The sequence below is a fragment of the Lithobates pipiens genome, unplaced genomic scaffold (genome assembly GCF_037356315.1).
Source record: "Lithobates pipiens isolate NorthernLeopardFrog02 unplaced genomic scaffold, aLitPip1_a1.2 Scaffold_8, whole genome shotgun sequence".
NCBI classification, from domain to species: Eukaryota; Metazoa; Chordata; class Amphibia; order Anura; family Ranidae; genus Lithobates; species Lithobates pipiens.
In genome coordinates, this window is record NW_027507903.1 from 91,880,344 (window position 1) to 91,901,179 (window position 20,836).

Here is a 20,836-nt window from a genome sequence, read left to right on the forward strand (position 1 = left end):
TGCCCACAGTGCCACCCAGCAGTGCCCACAATCTGCCTCAACAAAGGAGCTACACCCCAGTGCCACATATCCGTGCCCATCAGTGTCATCTACCAGTGCCCAGCAGTGCCGCCCATCAGTGCCCAGCAGTGCCACCTATCAGAGCCACCTATCAGTGCCACCTATCAGTGCCCATCAGTCCCATCTATCAGTGGTACCTATCAGTGCCCATCCGTGCCACCCATCCGTGCCACCCATCTGTGCCACCCATCCATGCCACCTTATCTGTGCCCATCTTTGCCCATAAGTGCCGCATTATCTGTGCCCATCGGTGCCGCCTTATCTGTGCCTATTAGTGCCGCCTTAACTATGCCTATCAGTGCCCACCAATGCAGCCTATCAGTGCCCACCAATGCAGCCCATCAGTGCCCACCAGTGCAGCCTATCAGTGCCGCCTCATCAGCGCACTTCAATGAAGGAGAAAAATGACCTGTTTGCAAAATTTTATAACAAACTATTAAACATGATTTTTTTTTTTTTTTTTGCATCTTTTTTTGTTTGTTTAGCAAAAAATAAAACTCCCAGCTGTAACTAAATACCACCAAAAGAAAGCTCTATTTGTGGGAAAAAAATGATAAAAATTTCATTTGGGTACAGTGTTGTATGCCCGCGCAATTGTCATTCAAAGTGCATCAGCGCTGAAAGCTGAAAATTGGTCTGGGACTGAGGGGGGTTTAACCCCCCTGGCGGTATTCCCGAGTCTGGCTCGGGGTGGAATTTTCATACCAAAAGCGGTATCCCCGAGCCAGACTCGGGACTGCATCGCTGGATCCAGGAGGAGGTTTACTTACCTTCTCCCTCGGATCCAGCGTTGTCTCCCCGCTGTACGAGCGAGCCGTGTCTCGCTCGATGCATCACATCGCCGATCTCCGTGCCCTGCGAGCATTGCGACGCACGGGGGCGGAGATCGGCGCCAAATTCAAAAAGTGAAACAAACAGTAAACATACAGTATAATGTAATCTTACAGATTACATTGCTGTATGTAAATATTTCACCTCCCCGTTGTCCCTAGTGGTCTGCCCAGTGTCCTGCATGCAGTTTTATGTAATAAAAACTGTTCTTTATGCCTGGAAACTGGAGATTGTCCATAGCAACCAAACTGTCATTTTACATCAAAAATGGTTTTAGACCAGCTAGAAAACAGCGATAATAAATTAGAATCACTCGCAGAATTGAGCGATATCGATTTGTGGGGAGATCCGTCCTCAAATACTGAAAAGTAATGACAGTGACATTTCTGCAACTGAGCAAATTTCAGTGTTTTTGATTTGATTACATTATTGAATAATTTTTATTATTGTTATATTATTATTTGGTACAATTATTTATAATTATTTATTATATTATAATTTATGATTTCATTTTTCAAACTTTATTATACCCGGGATGTCTGCTAGACTCTGGTTTGGACAGATTTAAGTGAGTTATTCCTAAGAATTGCAGGACTACAATATAAAACGCCAAATTTTCATGCAAAATAATGGTACCGCTTTTAGCACCTAAAATCCGAAATAATCGTACCGCCAGGGAGGTTAAGTGCCCAGTAAGCAAGTGGTTAAGCACTTTCAAATGCACGGTGATGGAGAAATATTGTATAGAAGATTCTAATCACCATATTAGTTTATGTATATATATATATATATATATGTGTGTGTGTGTGTGTGTGTGTGTGTGTGTGTGTGTGTATATATATATATATATATATATATAATGTCCTGGACTGTTCTGACACTTTTTATATTGATGTAATAACATCAACTCACGTATGTTGGGTTATTCACATGTTTTTTGCACTCATTTGTTCACTTTTTAGACTGGTAGACCGACTAGACCCAGGAACTTAAATACAGAGATCTCCCTAAAGGAGTCCCTGAGAAATGTAAGAAATCATTGGGTGGCTTAGGTCAACAGCTTAAAAAAAAAAAAAAAAAGTTTACAGGGTGTTACACAAGGCTTTATTAAAGTGACCTTTCCATGTTAATCTGCAGCCTGCCATGTCTTTCCAAGACTGATGATAAATTCCCATGCCCATTCCATGCAACTATGACAACAGAACTTTGTTGACCAAACTTCTCAGAATTCTGTTCCCTACTGTTCATTTAACCTGCTCACTGCTTTTCAAAAAATCAGTTTTGAGGCAAACTTTGATGCACATCTAACAATATTCTCATGTTAATTGCAGTGAATTTTTTGGCGAGATAGATGTACATGACAAAAGGAAGAAAGCCAGGTACTGCAATACTTATTACAACACTCAGGTGAATATAGTAGGTAGACCCTTTCACTTACTCTTAAGAAGTTCACTACTGTGGTCTATCTCAGTATCGACAGAAGAGAGGCAGGAAAAAAAAAAAAAGAGTCTCCAGTGACGTTCGCTAAAAATTCGTTTTCTTTTAATCAATTTTGGGGTAATTTTAATTAAACTATAGCAGACAACAAAATATTTAGTCCCTATAAAAAATATTTTCCCCTAATATATTTTCATGTTTACTTTGGAGACATTTAATTGAAAGTGGTTATAATTATTTTTTCCACAATGATTAACAAAACTACACTATTTAACGTAAAAGCGAAAGTAGATCTCTTTTGTAAAGTCAAGCCGCTATAACCTTGTTCATTACCAGGGCTCTTTATATCACCTTATTAAATAAGTCTAATGCTCCTCGTTTATTTCATTATACATTTGGCCCTATGTCACTGTTGGGTCTGATCACTAAAATTGAAGAAATTACAACCGTCCATCTTTAAAAGCTTCCCCAAAATGACTTTATAGTCATCAACGCAAAGGCCGTTGTTAATCTGTAGGCCCACACAGTGTGATAAATCACAGCTAACAACTAACCCAATTATCTGCCACTTTGAATCTAGTACAGATAGCTGGACTTTAAAGATTTCTGAAAGTAGTTTGTACATTAATGGCCTCAGGAGGAAGTTGATCTCTGCTACACTTCACCATTATTCTCACTGTCCCAAATTAGACATTTCTAATTACTGATGAAAGCAGACCAAAAGACATGAAAAACGAAACATACAAGCCGTTGAAATAACAACTAGCAAAATAGTGCCTGTTCATTGAATGTTAGGAATACAAAATGAAGAAAACTTTTTTTTGTTAGCAGACAATTTGTATTTAGGCTGGGTTCCCACTGAAGCGATGCGGGAACGCCACGAATCCGCGGCGGGTTCCCGCATCGCATGCCTCCCGCCGGCAGTTCACACTGCCCTATGCGGACTGCTGGGAGTGTCAGTGAAACCTTAATGACACCCCCAGATCAGTTCGCATATCGCAGTGCGATCTGCAAACTCGGACAGGAATCGGATCGCATGGTGTGAACACCCATGCGATCCGATTCTGCTGCGGACCAAAAAAAGGGTCCTGTGCGAGTTTGGAGCGGGTGCGATACGAATTCAGCCATACTATCTGTATGGCTGAACTCGCATCGCACAGAGATCGGATGTGATTTGCACTGCAGTGCGGTGCGAATCACATCCAGTTCTCCTAGCCGCGCCAGTGTGAACCCAGCCTTAGAGAGAAGAAACACAATGGGGGTTATTTACTAAAGGAAAATCCACTTTGCAATGCAAGTGCACTTGGAAGTAAAGTTGCTGTAGATCCGAGGGGGACATGCAAGGAAAATAAAAAACAGCATTTTAGCTTGCACATGATTGGATGATAAAATCACCAGAGCTTCCCCTCATTTCAGATCTACCCCTTAGATTTAGAGTGACTGGACTTTCAAATGCACCTGCAGTGCAAAGTGGATTTTCCTTTCATAAATAACCCCCCAATGGGTTGATTTACTAAAACTAGAGAGTGCAAAATCTGGTAGAGTTCTGTATGGTAGCTGTACAGCTTCTAACTTGTTCAATTAAAGCGGAGTTCCACCCAAAAGTGGAACTTATGCTCATTTGTCTCCTCTCCCCCTTCGGTGCCACAATTGGCACCTTTCAACGTCTTTGACAGGTATCCTGTTCCCACTTCTGGGAGGCCGGGCCACGGCCTGTGACATCACTGCGGAGCTCCCTCCTCCTCCTCTACCTGTCGCCGAGCCAGTAGGAGAGAGGAGCGGGGCCTCGCACATGTGCAGTTGAGTTCCCGGCGTGAAGCCGTGAGGCTACACTGCTGAATAACCTTACCTGCAATTGCGGGTAAGGGTAAACTGCAACCTCTTCTTTTTTTTGGTTCAGCTCATTTGGTTGAATGAAAAAAAACTAGGCATGTGTACTAGGCTTTAAAGATCTTTCGTTTTGATTCAACTGAAATGAACAATCACCGGACACTTTATTAGGGTTGTTACTAGTACTTGCTTGAACCCTTTTTTGCCTTCAGAACTGCCTTAATTTTTATGGCATAGATTCAATATAGATTTGGGATTGGCCAGAGGACGAACGGGAAGTAGAGTAAGGCAGGAGGAAGTTGTCATTATACCCTCTTCCTGATTGTGCTTGTTTTTGCAATTAAAATGTGAGAGTCTTTACTGCTTTTTAATAAATCTACCTGCCGTTTTTTAAACTACTACACTATGGAAGTCTCCTGTTTCTCTCTCTCCCCCTCCTCTCTCTTATTTTGAGCCATACACTGTGAAATAGAAGTGAAGATCCATTTCACCTGTTCTGGAAGCTGGGACTGGCCCTCTAGTGGCGGAATTGTATCATTGCATCCCTCCTTTGGATTTCCTGATGGCTATTATTTATTATTTATGAATGAAATAAGAGAATCCTGGAGTTTGTTTGATTTGCTTATTCACTTCGTTTAAAGGTGAGAGTTCTGGGAGCCTTCAGTAGCGGACATTTTATTATTGTTCTATCATTAAACCTTTTTTCCATTTTTTTATATATTTTTTATATATTTTTATGCGTGCTGTTTTTTGGACTATATTTTTTTTCACGGCATTGTATGTATGCACATATTTATATTATTTTGAATTTGTGTATTTTATTTGAGTGGCACGATTTGCGCAGGACCCACCCCTTTATATTCATAGATTCAATAAGGTGTTGGAAAAATTCCTCAGAGAATTTGGTCCATGTTGGCATAATAGCATCACGCAGTTGCTGCAGATTTGTCAGCTGCACATCCATGATGTGAATCTCGCCATTCCACCACATCCCAAATGTGCTCTATTGCATTGAGATCTGGTGACTGAGGAGGCCGTTGGAATACAGTGAACTCATTGTCATGTTCAAGAAACTAGTGGTGAGATGATTTGAGCTTTATGACATGGTGCATTATCCTGTTGGAAGTAGCTATCTGAAGATGGGTACACTGTAGTCATAAAGGGATGGACATGGTCAGCAACAATTCTCAGGTAGGCCGTGGCGTTTAAACAATGCTCAATTGGTACTAAGGGATCCAAAGTAAGCCAAGAAAATATTCCCCACACCATTACACCACCACCAGCAGCCTGAACTGTTGATACAAGGCAGGATAGATCCATGCTTTCATGTTGTTTACACCAAATTCTGACCCTACCATCTGAATGTCGCAGCTGGAATCGAAATTCATCAGAGTAAACAAAATTTTTTCAATCGTCAATCATCCAATTTTGGTGAGCTTGTGCGAATTGCAGCCTCAGTTTCCTGTTCTTAGCTGACAGGAGTGGCCCACAGTGTGGTCTTCTGCTGCTGTAGCCCATCTGTTTAGCGTTCGCTGTGTTGTGTGTTCAGAGATGGTATATTGCATACCTTGTTGTAACGAGTGGTTATTTGAGTTACTGTTGCCTTTCTTTCATCTCAAACTAGTCTGCCCATTCTCCTCTTACCTCTGATATCAACAAAGCATTTTCCTCCACACAACTGCCACTAACTGGATATTTTCTCTTTTTTGGACCATTCTCTGTAAACCCTAGAGATGGTTGTGCGTTAAAATCCCAGTAGATCAGCTGTTTCTAAACCAAGCAATTGTACAGTTGTTTCTAATAAAGTGGCTGGTGAGTGTATTTAGCTCATTTAACCACTTCCCGACCAACCGCCGCAGTTATACTGCAGTAGGTTGGCTCTCCTGCATGAGCCGTCGTAGCTATACGTTGGCTCGTGGGGTCAAGATAATAGGTGCTCGCCCGCTGCACAGGAGTGAATTACCCTTCCTAGGGGTAGATTTTCTCTCACTTCCTGTTGTCTTCCTCCATTTGTAAGTAGGAGTCGTTTGTAAGTCGGATGTTTATAACTAGGAGATATTCTGTATGTGAACCAAGAATCCAGGTTGGCAAAAAGAGGACCTGTGAGGGAAAAATATGGGAGCTGCCACTAACAACTTCTTTTAAAAATGTAAAAACAACAAAAGAATACCGTTCTAGCCAGACATCTCATGATGCATCCCACCTGCTAATGAAACAGGTGTTGGCTCTGCATGTAGGAATGAATCGAAGAAAAGACTGGACAGCCGCACTCTGTAGAGATCTTTATTGAAGATGGTTTAAAAATTCTTCTGGTACAAAGACATCAGAGGCACAGGATCAATGAAAAGCTGACATGTTTCACACCACTATGGGGTGCTTAGTCAGCTATGAATAAGCAACCCATAGTGGTGTGAAACATGTCAGCTTTTTACTGATCCTGTGCCTCTGATGTCTTTGTACCAGAAGAATTTTTTAACCGTCTTCAATAAAGGTGTCAACAGAGTGCGGCTGTCCAGTCTTTTCTTCGATTCATTCTTTTAAAAGGTGCAGCCACTAGAGCCATCATATTCATCCTTGCTTTACTACCTAATAAACCACTGACCAGAAAGAAGTATGCAGGACTTAAGACTTGACTGCCTGGTCAATTTTGATCTGTTGCTCACTTGGTAAAGCAAGCCCTGGAGCCTATACTTTTTGTTTTTGAAAACAAGTTAGTAATGGAGCTAATATCTTTCTAGTCTCGTAGGCTTGCTTTACCACAGTTTACTGAAGGTCTTTTATATTAATCCTTCCATAAGAGAGGAATGGGGCTCACAAACAGGAAACACCCTAGAATGGCACCTTAACTAACTAGGCAATAAATCTTAATGTGTATGTAAAACTTTTTTTTGGACTCACAAATGTGCTAAACTCCATTACATAGAATCCTAAGGAAATAATGTGTAAACAGTACAGTGCTAAAGACCTATAAAACCAGCAGTTCTGCATTAGCAAAAAAAAAAAAAAAGAATACAAGGCGTGCTTCTCATCTACCATGCAATGCAATTGTACAGCATGCTCTAGAGACCAGCAAGTGGTAATTTGGCAGGTGGCTGATAGGAAGGAAAGTGGTTAGCTGCTGCAGGATTATGTCACTGTCATAACTGGGGAGAGAGCTTGTATGCATCATCTGCAAGAACAGGGCAGGGCAGACACTTTCATACATAGTATAAAGTATATCAACCCCTCCATGAATAATACAGATAATACAAAAAAAACGTATAATATACAGTTCCTTTTTATAGCGTTATATATAGATAGAGGAGAGGGAAAAAGAAGAGGAGAGAGAAAAAAGGAAAATGAGAGGGGAATAGGAGAGGAGAGGAAATAGGACAGGAGAGGAAAAGGGAGAGGAGAAAAGGAGAGAGGCGACAAAAAAAAAAGGAAGAAGAGGAGAGGAGTGGAAAGAAAAAAAGAAGAGAAGAAAAATGAGGGGAGTGGAGAGAAAAAAGAAGAGATGAAAAAGAAGAGGAGAGGAAAAAAGGGAGGGGAGAGGAAAAAAGGGAAAAGGTATAGGAAAAAAGAAAGGAGACAAAGAAGAAGAGGAGAGAAGTGGAAAGAAAAAGAAGAAGAGAAAAAAATAGGGAAATAGGAGAGGGAAAAAGGAGAGCAAAGGAAAAAGGATAGGAAAGCAGAGGAGAGAAAAAAAGAAGGGGAGAGGAGACAAAAAGAAGAGGAGAGGATAGGGAAAAAGGAGAGGGGAGGACGGAAAAAGGAAAAGAGGAAAAAGGAAGGGTGTGGATAAAAACCAAATAGAAGGGGAGAGGGAAAAAAGGAGGTGGGAGGAAAAAAGGAAAGGGAAGAAAAAGAAGGAGAGGAGAGCAGAGGGAAAAAGGAGAAGAAAAAAAGGAGAGGAGAGGAAAAAGCAGAGGAGAGCATGGGAAAGGGGAGGAAAAGAAGAGCAAAAGAAAAGGAAGAGGAAAGTAAAAAAAAGAAAGGCAAAGCAAAGGAAAAAAGAAAGAGATCAATGGACTAATTTATATTAACAGATTTTAAATACCACATGTTGCACCAAAGCTATTATTTAATACTGTATAGCAAAGTAAGCAGAGAAATTACTCAGCTCAGAAAAAAACCCTTGTTCTATTATTCTTAACTTTTTAAAGCTTAAATTGTATTAGCTACGGTCAGTAAGGCTGCTTTCACGCTGAGGCGCTTTAAAGGCGCTACAGCGCTAAAAATAGCGCCTGCATAGCGCCTGTAAACAGCCTCTCCTGTCTCTCCAGTGTGAAAGACCGAGCGCTTTCACACTGTAGCGGTGCACTGGCAGGACACTAAAAGAAGTCCTGTAAGCCACATCTTTGCAGCACCATAGGAGCGTTGTATACACCGCTCCTAAAGCTCCCCTGTCCATTGAAAACAATGGGGCAGCGCCACTAAACAGCCACTGCAGCGGTGCTTTGTGGGTGGTTTTAAGACCGCCCCACTAGCGGCCGAATAAAGACAGTATAGCGGCGCTAGAGATAGCACCGCTTTACTGCCGATGCCTGACCTAACTTTGCATTTTGGATTTATGGATTCAATTCAAGAAGCTTTACAATAAGGATTTTTTATTTTCAACCGCCTGACTGTACATTTTGAAATCGCATTGGGCTCAACTGAAAAGAACTGTCACTTTAAAAAAAAAGAAGGATTCTTAACCAGGTGTTTTAGCTCTGTGAATTGCGCCTATATATATATATAGATAATATAGGTGCAATTCACAAAGCTAAAACACCTGGTTAAGAATCCTTCTTTTAAAAAGAACATATTGCAAAGCTCAGTCTATATAAAATTTACAAGTATGCTTTTTTCTAAATGTGCAGTGCAATGTGCTTGCTGCAGCCCAGCTGCTTAAGTGACTTGCAAAGACCTCTAGGGCCTACAGGAAGAAAACAGAATGTCGTTTTATCATAGAATATACTGCAGATAACTGACTGACATCCTACATTCCTTAGAACACAAAGACAACCATGTGACCATCTAACACTTACGACAGTGGATCAAGAATATCAGACCCAAGAAACTACAGCAGCAGTTTCCTCGCTCTTATGTTCTCCAACTCCGAGCTGCAGTTGCTCTGTAGACAGGAGGGTGTGGCAGCTGCTTGATATGTTAAGGAGACCTATCAATCACAATTTACTGAGGGTATCTCCTACATTGCTGCAAGGACATTGTGCCCCTCTTACAAATGCATCACATTATACAGCACATAACACAGGACTAGCAGTATTCAAATGAATATACAAAGTAGTATACCTTAAAATAGAAAATGCAGAACGTGCTTACCTTGCTATATTATTAAAGCTGAGATAAAGGAGCTGGAGGCTGGGCAAAGTATCCACATCTCTCTAGAAGGAAGCAGAGATTCACTACATCAGCGAGATTATGTGACGTAGCACAGAAACATCTACTCAGCTGATACAGTACACTCTTGTAATTGCTGTGGTCCTGATGCAGCATTGATTATTGTGGAGCGGATGGGGATAGCTGGGAGTGTTTCTGTGCAGGAAGCCGTTCTGCAGAAGCAGCTGCACATACAAGGTGATCGGCAATGGGAGGGGTCAGAGAGATGGAGAGAGAGAAGTCCTTGCTTTCAGTAGCCAACATGCACAATCAGCATTTTAACCGCATAGTGGCGAGGCTGCTGATCATCTGCAGAGCAGAAACAAGACAGTGCTCTGAGATGCCAACAAAACAAAGCCTCTGCCAATTTCAATGGGAGTTCATGGATAATAGCATCTAGCTTGATAATTGTAGTTACAGCCATGGCTTACAGATTGCAGTTTCTAAATTTAGTTTGAACATTTGCAGTATGCTGAAGCATTCAATATTTCATGCGGTGAGTCACTATCATGTAAATAATTTAATACACAGACTCACAACTCACTTTTTGCAACTGACAGTGTAATGCTGGTCATCAGGTGCACATGAAGAAATCAAATAACATTTTATAATATAAAAACATATACATAATTAAAAGATTTTCAGCAATGGCCAATCCTGTAAATTCCCAGTATAGAAAATTCTGCACTAATCACACTTTAAAGAGTAACTCCACTTTTGTTCAGAAAAAAAAAACATCACTGGGTGATCTAAGTACATTGCAACAATTTTAACAAACCTTGTTGCAGATTCCTACCCATTTCTGCTCTGAAGGAATAGCTCTTGTGCAGAGTGAATCTGAATGGGAGTGACTTTTTCATTATCAGCTGACGCACTAGCAGTGTTTTTTAAATGAGGAAAGCTGCAGTGACTGAATCCCTTTAGAAGCAATTAACCATTTGGGTGCATTTAATAAAAAAAATAGAATTTTGTTGCCAGAGGATGTCTAAAATCTGACTTGCATCTTAGTGCACACTTCTGGGAAAATCAGTGAGCCAATCACATGACAGGAAATGACATTTGAGAAGTTGTGTACACCATTTGCAAATAGAAGGTCTGTGGGTTGCCATGATACATTGAATTTTACAGAAAATTACAGCGGCTGCAGATTGAAAAAATTTATTTTTTTTAACCATTAAAGAATAAGTTCACCTGTATTTAGGGTACAACATGTTACGATGCAGTCCCGCACAATTGCATCATTCATTCACAAAAGTCTATGAATGAGAAAACGACAAGCTCCATCTGCCACCGCAGCAGACTTGTAGTTTCAAACAACTGCGAGGGCACTGATGTGCATGCTTTTAGACCATTGAGTCTTCCTGCTGCTTGAAACTTACAGCCTGAAAAGAGGTATGGGCACAGGGCTGTAGGAAGACTGTGCAGGAGCCTGACATTGCGCATGTGATCCCCCGATCACAGGTGCTATGCTCTGCAGGCTCCTAAAAAATAATTTACCTCCCAAAATATGCATTTTTTGGGGGGAATTTTTTTAAGTAGAAAAAGGTTACATGACAGAGCCTCTGGGCATTCCCGGGTCAGAGAATACAAAGGTACAGAAGCATAAAAAGGTACAAAAACATAGAACATAAGGTTAAAAAAAACTGATTAAAAAATCTAAACCTAGAAACACAACACTACTTGTGCTCTCCTAAAGCATAATACTTCTAGATAGCATGTCCTGTGCAATAATACCAGTTATACATAGGATATTGAAGAAAGGGTGGGTATGTGTACCAGACCTAGTATTTCAGATGTGGTAATGGAAAGACAATAATAGGAACCAGGCGAGATAATAGCATAATTAGAGCGAAGATAATCGAATTATATTACTTATTGGATGGCATTAGTCGTAGGAGATTCTAGCAAAATATTCCATATTTTGTCAAATTTAGTTGGGCAACCTCGAGAATGATATGCAAGTTTGTAAAGTAGACTAGCGGCGTTGACCAACATCTTCCAGAGATTTAAGGAGGGCATCTCTGGTTGATTCCATTTTAATAGTACTTTCCGAGCCTAGAATAATAATAAACCAATAGGGTTTTGGTTGCTCGGTGATGTGCTAAGGTATTTACTAAAACCCAACAAACAGATTGGTATGGTCAGGGGGATTGGGATCATTGTCAGGGAGGTTATAAACTAGGTTACCAGTACCATTGCAGATTGGGGCAGGACCAGACTATGTGGCAAAAATCTGCCTCTTCTTTTTAAAGGTGCCCCCCCCCCCCCCCGTTGTGTTCTCGGAAACACACAGTTCCCAGGACACAGCGGGGACCAGCAGAGACGCGCAGCGCGACTCATGAATGCGCAGTAGGGAACCGGGCAGTGAAACCGCAACGCTTGACTTCCCGATTCCCTGACAGAGGATGGCGGCAGGGGCAGCAGAGAGACGAGTGATCGCTCGTCATCTGCCGCCGACATCGCTGGACCCTGGGACAGGTGAGTGTCCATTTATTAAAAGTCAGCAGCTGCAATATTTGTAGCTGCTGGCTTTTAATTTTTTTTTTTAAAGGTGCAGAACCGCTTTAGCTTAGCTTTTAAATTAGAAAAAAATATATATATATGCACTATATACAGAAAAATAAGGGACTATTAAGGTGCTGGTGAAGCCATAAGGGAGCTACTATGGTGAACACTAAACATAACCTTATCTGCATATAAATCCATTCAACGTGGTTACATTATCAGTTAAGCAGAATTGGAAGTCGCCTGTAAATGATACAAACATAATAGTGGCCACTCTGTAAGTAACATAATAAGAAAAATAATAATAATTAGTATCAATACTAATCAGCATGTAACATCTAATTAGTTGAATGTACTCTTTATGTAGCCAGGACTTTTTGTCTTTCCTATGACCATCTATTCAGCTTCCCTGATATCCAAAATTTGGGCTCCAGTTGATATTGATATTAATAATGATCACTTCTATCCTTGATTCAACAGACAAGTTTGGATACAACTTTAATTAATGCCCAATACTTCTGAAGAAGCCAAAATATTTTGATGAAACATGTCAAGGTTGACACATCTATTGCAAATTTGAATTATGTGAACTATGTTGATTTATAGTATAATTAGATTCATGGCTTTAATAAGAGATTTTAATTGATATGAAATAAAAAAAATTGTTAAAATTCGAATAATTCTTGTGTATTCATCAGTCCTTAATTTTTCTGTATATATTTACCAATGGTTGGTAAGAGACACGTCCAACAATTTCTTGAATTTGAAAAGTTAATAAAAAATAAATACAAACGCCCCTCTGCATCATGTTCAATAACTCTTAAAGAAGAAGGGAAGGCTAATATAACCCAAGTTTAAAACACTGCCTCTCTCCTGCTCATACCCATACTGTATACCGTTTTTTAAAAGCTCTCATGTGGAAACCTCTTTAAATCTCCCTTGGTACAGTCATGTGATCGCTAAGCTCAGGCTCCGCTGTGTCAGTGGGCGGCTGCTGCAGTTGATGGGAGGCATGCCGACACTGAGGGAGTAATGGAAGCTGGCGGGTGATGCCACAGGTCTGTGAATTCAGCCTAAACGTTGAGCTACTCATTGGCACAGAGCAGCTGGAGCTTAGTATTCACATGAAGTAGTATATGGGTTACATTAGTTTTTACTTACGCTTTAATTATAGTATATCTATAGCCAACACTTTTTATTGTTCTGCATAGGGTGAGAATATTCCTTTTTTTTTTTATCCCCGTCTCATTGGGAAGATATTCTTTCATTTTCTGGAGACACAACAGAAGTGAGTAAAAATCTCTTTGAAATGAGGAGAGTTCCCCTGTTAGACAATTACCACTATGACAGCTATCCCACTTCTTGTTCCAGTGACAACTATACCATTTTTGGTTTTCCATTACTTATACCACAGTAAAAACAGTAACCAGGACCAATCTAGAAGCCGAATCTTAACAGCAGTGGCATAGACAGCGGTAAAAACATTAAAGAGGTTCTACCCCTTCCCTGCTCTATATATATATAAAAAAAAGTTGTGGCTATAGATCCACCTTGAATACCCAGCAAAGACTATCGCCTCGTTTCTACTAAGCGGATCGGTTCGGGTTGGTCAGTTTGGAAGGGTTAGAATGGTCCAGCCTATTCAGGTGAGCGTTTCCACTGCAAGTCGAACCACCAGCGGCCATATGGTATTTCGAAAAAAAAAGCCTAGTGTGGCGTCACACTGATTGGCAGACGTTTTTCTGTCTGCCAATCGGTGGAATGTTTCGTAGCTCCATCCTAACTGACCCGTACCATTTTCTTTGGCCCCCACATCTGAAGCAGGACCCTGAATGGCGCGGTATGGTTCGGTTGCATGAGCTGCTTTCATAATGGAAACACTCAAAATAGCGTACCGTACCGAACCAAACCGCTCAGTGGAAATGCAACATAAGTTTCACCCAAAAAGGCCCCAGTGTATGAGTGTTTGTAAGACCATGTTACAGACATTAATGGTAAGCTCTTTTGGGGCAGCCAGTGTGTTAATAGGATTGTGAATGGCGCATTATTCTTAAAGATTTGTAAATTATATTTGTATACCTTATATAAAGCAAATTTTCTTTTGAATTTAAATATAAAATGGATGACTAACTTCTTTTCTTCCATAATCACACACTGTAGCAGGTCTACATAAATCCATTAAAATAATCACACAAATTTACAACAAATGGGTTACATCTATGAGCAAACATAGTTTTATTCCTTTCTTTTAACACATACAATAAAATATGTTCTGTACCTCCAGGCATATAGTGTATGATTGATTTCTTCTGTCATTTGTGCTGAAAACTTTTAAAATGTGTTGAATTAGAGGACCAAGCAATCTGGAGGTGCTGGATCAGATCAATGCGTAAAAAATGTGAATGCTCTGCCAAATAACATGCAATGTTACACTCTGAAGACAGATCTGTGCTTGATGTTTGCAATTCAATGTAATTCTGAATAAAGATCAGATCCACAGTACATGTTGAAACAGTACGTAAAGAAGCATCTTAGACAAAAAGTGCAAGTAGGAACCTCCCACTGACAATAAAAGTCTACTGTGCTTCCTGGATGCCATGCATTTATGATTTTTAATAATTCACTACCAGGTACTAAAATGAGCTCTACTGTTATATTTAGCACCCCCAAACTCCTTGCTGCTCCCTAATGGAAATTAATAAGGACTTGGCTGAACATGATGTGTTTTTTCTCAACATAACTAGCTATGTAGCCATTGATATAGTTTGATTTTAGTTTTAGCAGGTTCATATTGCCTCTGGGCACCAGGGGGGCAGTGCTCTTTGAAGCATGCTCAGTTACAGGCAACCAATCCGTTCTTTTTGCCTCATGAAAACTGGCCATACACTGTAAGATTCCGCTGGGCTGAATGAGACTAATCTATCAATTTCCTCATCCACGCTAAACAGCATGGAAAATAAAATCTCCCCTGCAGGCTATTGTTTTCTGACATCCGGCACCTGGTAGGATACAGGATCTGTTCAGGGCAAGAATTTTCTTTCTCAATGACTTAAATTTTACAATTGAACGGTCTTGAGTGTGTGGCTGCCTGGAGGAAATTGGCCGACATTCACCCCATGTAAGGACTCCTTATCCCCTTGCTTATTCTGCCATTGTGACTACCAGACTACTGCGTACCACTGGCCTGCCAGAAACCAGAGGGGAATTAAACAGGTCAGAAGCAATTTCAGAGGTATTAGTATTACCTCAAGTTTGGGAGTAACAAGGAAAATTGTTACATTTACTGGATGTACAAAGTTATGGGCACTTGAAGATCATCCGCTTTCTACCCTCCCACCATCTAGCATATTTCAAGTTCTCATTTTCAGGGAATGGGTCGTTTCGTTTTTTTTTGTGTTTTTTTACAGGCACACACTCCCACTTCTTCAATCCTTGTCTAGGCGAGAATGACAGGCACTTGACCGGGCCCCCAACCCCATGGGCACCATGGTTCCTTCCTCCAGATGCTACATCATTACTTTGTTCTGTAATGAAATAGTGGCCCTCAGGAGAAACCACAGAGCTCAGCAGGGGACCAGGTATCTGACACACTGGACAGTGTCAGTAGCAATGGTTTGCTCTTTAAGCAAGTAAAGATTTTACACGTGGTTTTAAAGAAGTAAAAAACAGGAAAACCATGGTGATTGGTAAACAGAATTCTCAAAAAGGACTCAGACATCTTTAAGCAATATGCTTGACGTTAAAGTCTACCACATATCCCTATGCACTGGATATATAAAACGTTTGTGAAATGTTAAATTTATTTCTAGCAAAACCCTAAAAACGAAGGTGAGGGGGTAGTTTTCCACTAGGTAGAAATAAAAGCCAAAGTTCCCCCTTTCCCCACCTTATCCAAAATTAAAAAGTTTTCCACATTAACTGTATTCTGCAATTTATAATGTTGCATTAATCTGGGGTTGCCCATTTTTGACGGGACAGTAAAGTCATTTTTGATAACACAAGGAGGCCCGATAGATTTGCTGGGTTAAATCTATATTATGCACTGTCTATGCAGCACCATAACCTATGATGTGGTAAACCAACGGGCAATTCATATCTATCCATCCAATCATAGCTCCTACACTAACCATACAAGAGCATTTTATTTTTATTTTTTTTAAAGAAGAAAATGATTTCAAGCTGAAAATTTTCTTCTGGTTAAGATCGATTACCTCGAGCATCAACAGCAACAGATCAGGTTTTCAGGATTTCATTTACATTTCACAAATTCTTTAAAAACAATGTCAATGGATTGGTATTTATGAGAGCTATTTTATCTAAAGCCTCATACACACGATTGGATTTTCCGCAGACAAAACCTCTGACTTTTGTCCAAAGGGTGTTGGCCAGGAACTTGTCTTGCATACAAATGGTAAGGAATTGTCAGCCAACAAACATGAATGTAGTGACGTATTATGTGTTTTTTTCAGCTCTTTAGCGCCACCCTTTGGGCTCCTTCTGCTAATTTCGTGTTAGTAGAAGTTTGGAGAGTGTTGATCCATGCTTTTCATTTCACGCTTTTCAGTTTGTTTCTGAATGGCCGTTGGTCAACGGAGGAGATAACGTGTTATTTATTATTGGCCTTGGAGTTATTGCTTTGACCTAAGTCCAGTCCAGGAACAGGAGGAAGAAAATGATGGTTTGGGAGTAGGTAGTTACATTTTAAAAAATACAATGTAAAATTAACAAGGGACACCAACATAGTTGTATCTTTGATCTTAAAAACTACGGGATAATGGTGTTGTGGTAACTTGCACCAAAAAAGAAAAAAATAACAAGCATAATAATATTATTCTTGATATCACTAGAAAAAAAAGCCGTTGAAAAATCACCAGCAAAACAGCTTCATTATTATCCCATTAAAGAAGAAGAGACTGTGCGCTGCATTTCAAGATTTAATAATTTGCCGAATCATGAATGTTAATTCTTCATTACGAACGCTAGTTTACAAGACCAACTGATTCTGGTTCGTCCTTGCTTCCGAGCATGCGTGTTTGTACTTTGGACTTTTGTCTGACAGACTTGTGTACACAAACTCGGAAAATTTGACAACAGACATTTCTCTGCGGAAAATTTTAAAGCCTGCCACCCAACATTTGTCCGCGGAAAATCCGACAACAATTGTCCGATGGAGCCTACAAACATTCGGATTTTCCGCCAACAGCCTGACTCCACACAATTCCCGTCTGAAAATCCGATCGTGTGTACGAGGCTTAAGAGACATTCCCAAAGCAAGGCTGTTGGGTTTACTTAAGTAATAAGGGTGGGAAACACCAGTCTACAAGACTACGTGAACTGTATTCAGACCAAACATTTCTTACAACACAAATCACTTGACTGTATATGTAAATATCTATAAATATAAAAACAATGCTGCCTTGTGCACAGTAGCCAGTCAGCTTCCTAAATACACTTGCAACATGCAGCACAATAGAGGATTTCAGTAATCCTATATTTAATTGTGTTGTAACTGTACTGTCTAACCTCGTGTTGTAAAGGGCCGCGCAAACTGTTGCCGCTATATAAATCCTGTATAATAATAATAATAATAATATTATTATTAAACCTCATCCAAACCATTCGTTGTTTTAAACTTTGAAAATTAATAAGGATTGAAAATTGTGCCCTGGTATCATTTGCTTAACTACAGTCTAGATTCGGTTTCTCTTCCGAATATACCATTTTACTATGTATAATTGATACATGCTGTCAAAGCTCAGAGGTCTATGGAGGCCTTAGAATTTTCATCGACTCTAGTCTTTTATCTTATGCAGCAATCCGGCTCCACCAAGGGCTTTATCTCTAACTATGCTAAGCTTCTGGGAGTATACTTGGAAAAGTTTCCTAGCTCAGCTGGTATGCCACCAATGTCCTCCTCCCACTTGACAAGTGGGAGGAGGACATTGGTGGCATACCAGGTGATCAATGGGAAGAGGCCCTAGAAACTGTCCATTTATAATCAGTAAATGTCTCACAGCGACTGTCCCAGCTATATACAGTATATTACTTAGAACTCAACGTACCCTGCCTAAGCTTCACTCTATGGCATTAGGCCCATACCCTGTGTATAATAGGTGTCGCAGGGATGTAGGAGATCTAATACACCTACTCTGGAAGTGCCCAGAGCTTCACAGTTACTGGAGTACGGTAGTTGCAAAGGTGACTAGTGCATTGCAAGTCTCTATTCCAGGGAAACCCAAACACTGTATCTTTGGTATACTTGATGCAGTCATTCAGGATACATTTGTAAAAGAAGCAGCAGCTAGGGCTTTGTTTCAGGCCCTGAGGCTTATACTACTTCACTGGATCTCACTAGCTCCCCCTACGCCACAAATAGGCACAATGCTGCAACTTGAAAAGCTAATATATCAGCACAGAGGTAGCTCCTCTAAATTTGAGAAGGAATGGGGTGGGTGGTTAGCTACCCCTGGGTTATCCCCAACTGATTTAATAATGGATAGCATAATGCTTTGACACATTGGGGGTTATTTACGAAAGTAAAATCCACTTTGCATTGCAAGTGCATTTGAAAGTGCAGTCGCTGTAGATCCGAGGGGTACATGCAAGGAAAATAAAAAACAACATTTTAGCTTGCACATGATTGGATGATAAAATCAGCAGAGCTTCCACTCATTTCAGATCTACCCCTTAGATTTAGAGCGACTGCACTTTCAAGTGCACTTGCAGTGCAAAGTGGATTTGTTTTTCGTAAATAACCCCCTCTGCCTCCTAAACACAGTATTCCTTTGGTTTGCACTTAGAAGGACAATGAGGGGACTCTTCCCATTGTTTAATGGTTCTCCTTTTCGTACATTCAGGGTTCTGTTAATTAAGTCTATGTGAAACATTAGTGGGGGTCTCTATATGGTGGGATGGCGATCCATGTGCTTCAGTACTGTAAAATGTTACTCTGGAATGTTTTTTGGTTGATGGAACATTTATTACTTTGACTGTACTGCTTGTTTGTGAATTAATGTGACATCTCAAAAAAATGCTACCCGATTAAAAAAAATAAAAAATAAAAAAAAGACAATTAATAGGGAGAGTAAATAGCCTAAATGGGGACACCGTCTGTAAAACAAAAAACCTGGCAGTGATTGTATCCATTCTCCACTCTGTCTAAAGGCTCATGCACAAAGGGCATTTCTCCTCTAAAAGTCAGAAAAACTGCCTAAAAAACATGCCCAAAGCTGTGTATTGAACACGTTTTTAGACGCCTCAAGCGGTTGAACGTTAATGTATTCCATTTTCCCACGGAAATGCATTTCTGCTACTAATGTTTAGATGTGTCAAGTGATCTATGTGTATTGCAAGAATTGTAACACATTTTGTAGCATTTTGTTTCTCTTCTTAAGCAAAAGCTGCATGTTCAACTATGTCCTTGGAAGGCTTTCTACACGGGAGTGTCTGTGTTGATTCTAATCTGCTGGTGCACTTGCGAAGTTCTAATGAGAAAACCTGCAGTTTTTGCTTCCCTTTAGAAGTAATTGACCTTTAGGTCTTACTAAAAATACAATTCCTATCACAGATGATGCCTAAAATTTGACTTTTATGTTAGAGAAGATTTCTGGGAAAATCAGTGAGCCACTCATACAAGAAGAAATTACATTTCTGTGAAGTGCTGTACACCAAATGTGTACACAAGACCTCAAGCTTGCTATATTGCATGGAATTTTACAGAACATTACAGCACTGCAGATTGAAAAGTAAAGGTAATTTTAACAATTGTAACATTTCCTTACAATATGGATTGTGTATCAATTGTATATGCTATATTTTTTCTTGTCTACTTTTTTCACAACAGTGGAGTTTCCCTTTAAAGTTTGTGAAGAAACAGAAGTAGAAATTGGACATGTCAAGTCATTAGTTTGCAAAAAAATGAATAACAGGCAATCCTTGGTTAACAAATGTAAATAATCAAATAAAGTGCTCAAAGACTGAATGTAGTACTGCCAACAGCACTTTATTAACAATTTGAAACTGTTAAAAACTCTGGTCACCAGGATGGAAAAAGGATTGAGAAATACAGTAAAGAAAAAAACTACCGTATTTTCCGGCGTATAAGACGACTTTTTAACCCATTAAAATCTTCTCAAAAGTCGGGGGTCGTCTTATACGCCGGGGGGTCGTCTTATAGGAAACTTCTGCGATCGCCGTGGAGGGAGCTCCAAAATACCGCGGCCGCCGTGACATCCGCCCTGTATGCAAGCTACAAGCTGCAGGCGTCTGGGATGCCGAAAAAAAAAAAAAGACATACAGCGGCAAAACACGCCTCTTTCACCCGTCTGGCCCGCCCTTCTATCCTATTACCATACCTCTTCTCTGACGAGCTTTCGCTCCTGAGGACTGTAGCGAAGAGGAGCAGGCGCGCATGTGCTAGTTCTGAGAGGCAGATGTACGGTAATAGGATACAAGGGCGGGCCAGACAAGTGAAAGGGGCGTGTTTTGCATTAGTCTTGGAGACAAGGAGGGCTGGGCAGGCAGGGAGAGCTTACCAGACTATCATTTGTTTAAAGCAACCAGCAAATCGCTGGTAAGGTGGTTGTTATACCACATACAGTACCAGTAAAATATCTACCGGTATACCTGTACATACAGTGCACCAGTATCTACAGTACAGCAGTATCTACAGTACAGTACCAGAGGGGTAGTCTTATACGGAGAGTATATCCCAAACACTAAATTTTAACTGGAAAAGTTGGGGGTCGTCTTATACGCCCAGTCGTCTTATACGCCGGCAAATACGGTATTACTTCATATTCAATATACA

General features: G+C 40.3%; 1 protein-coding gene across 2 annotated transcripts in view; it reads right to left on the reverse strand.

The window, feature by feature from the left end:
* Window positions 1-20,836, reverse strand: part of LRRC49 (leucine rich repeat containing 49) — a 186,106-nt gene that overhangs the window by 97,995 nt on the left and 67,275 nt on the right. For both annotated transcript variants that reach the window (XM_077472670.1, XM_077472671.1), the window contains one exon: window positions 9,466-9,527. In XM_077472670.1, the coding sequence (XP_077328796.1) occupies window positions 9,466-9,527 (62 nt within the window). The remainder of the gene's footprint in view (window positions 1-9,465; window positions 9,528-20,836) is intronic.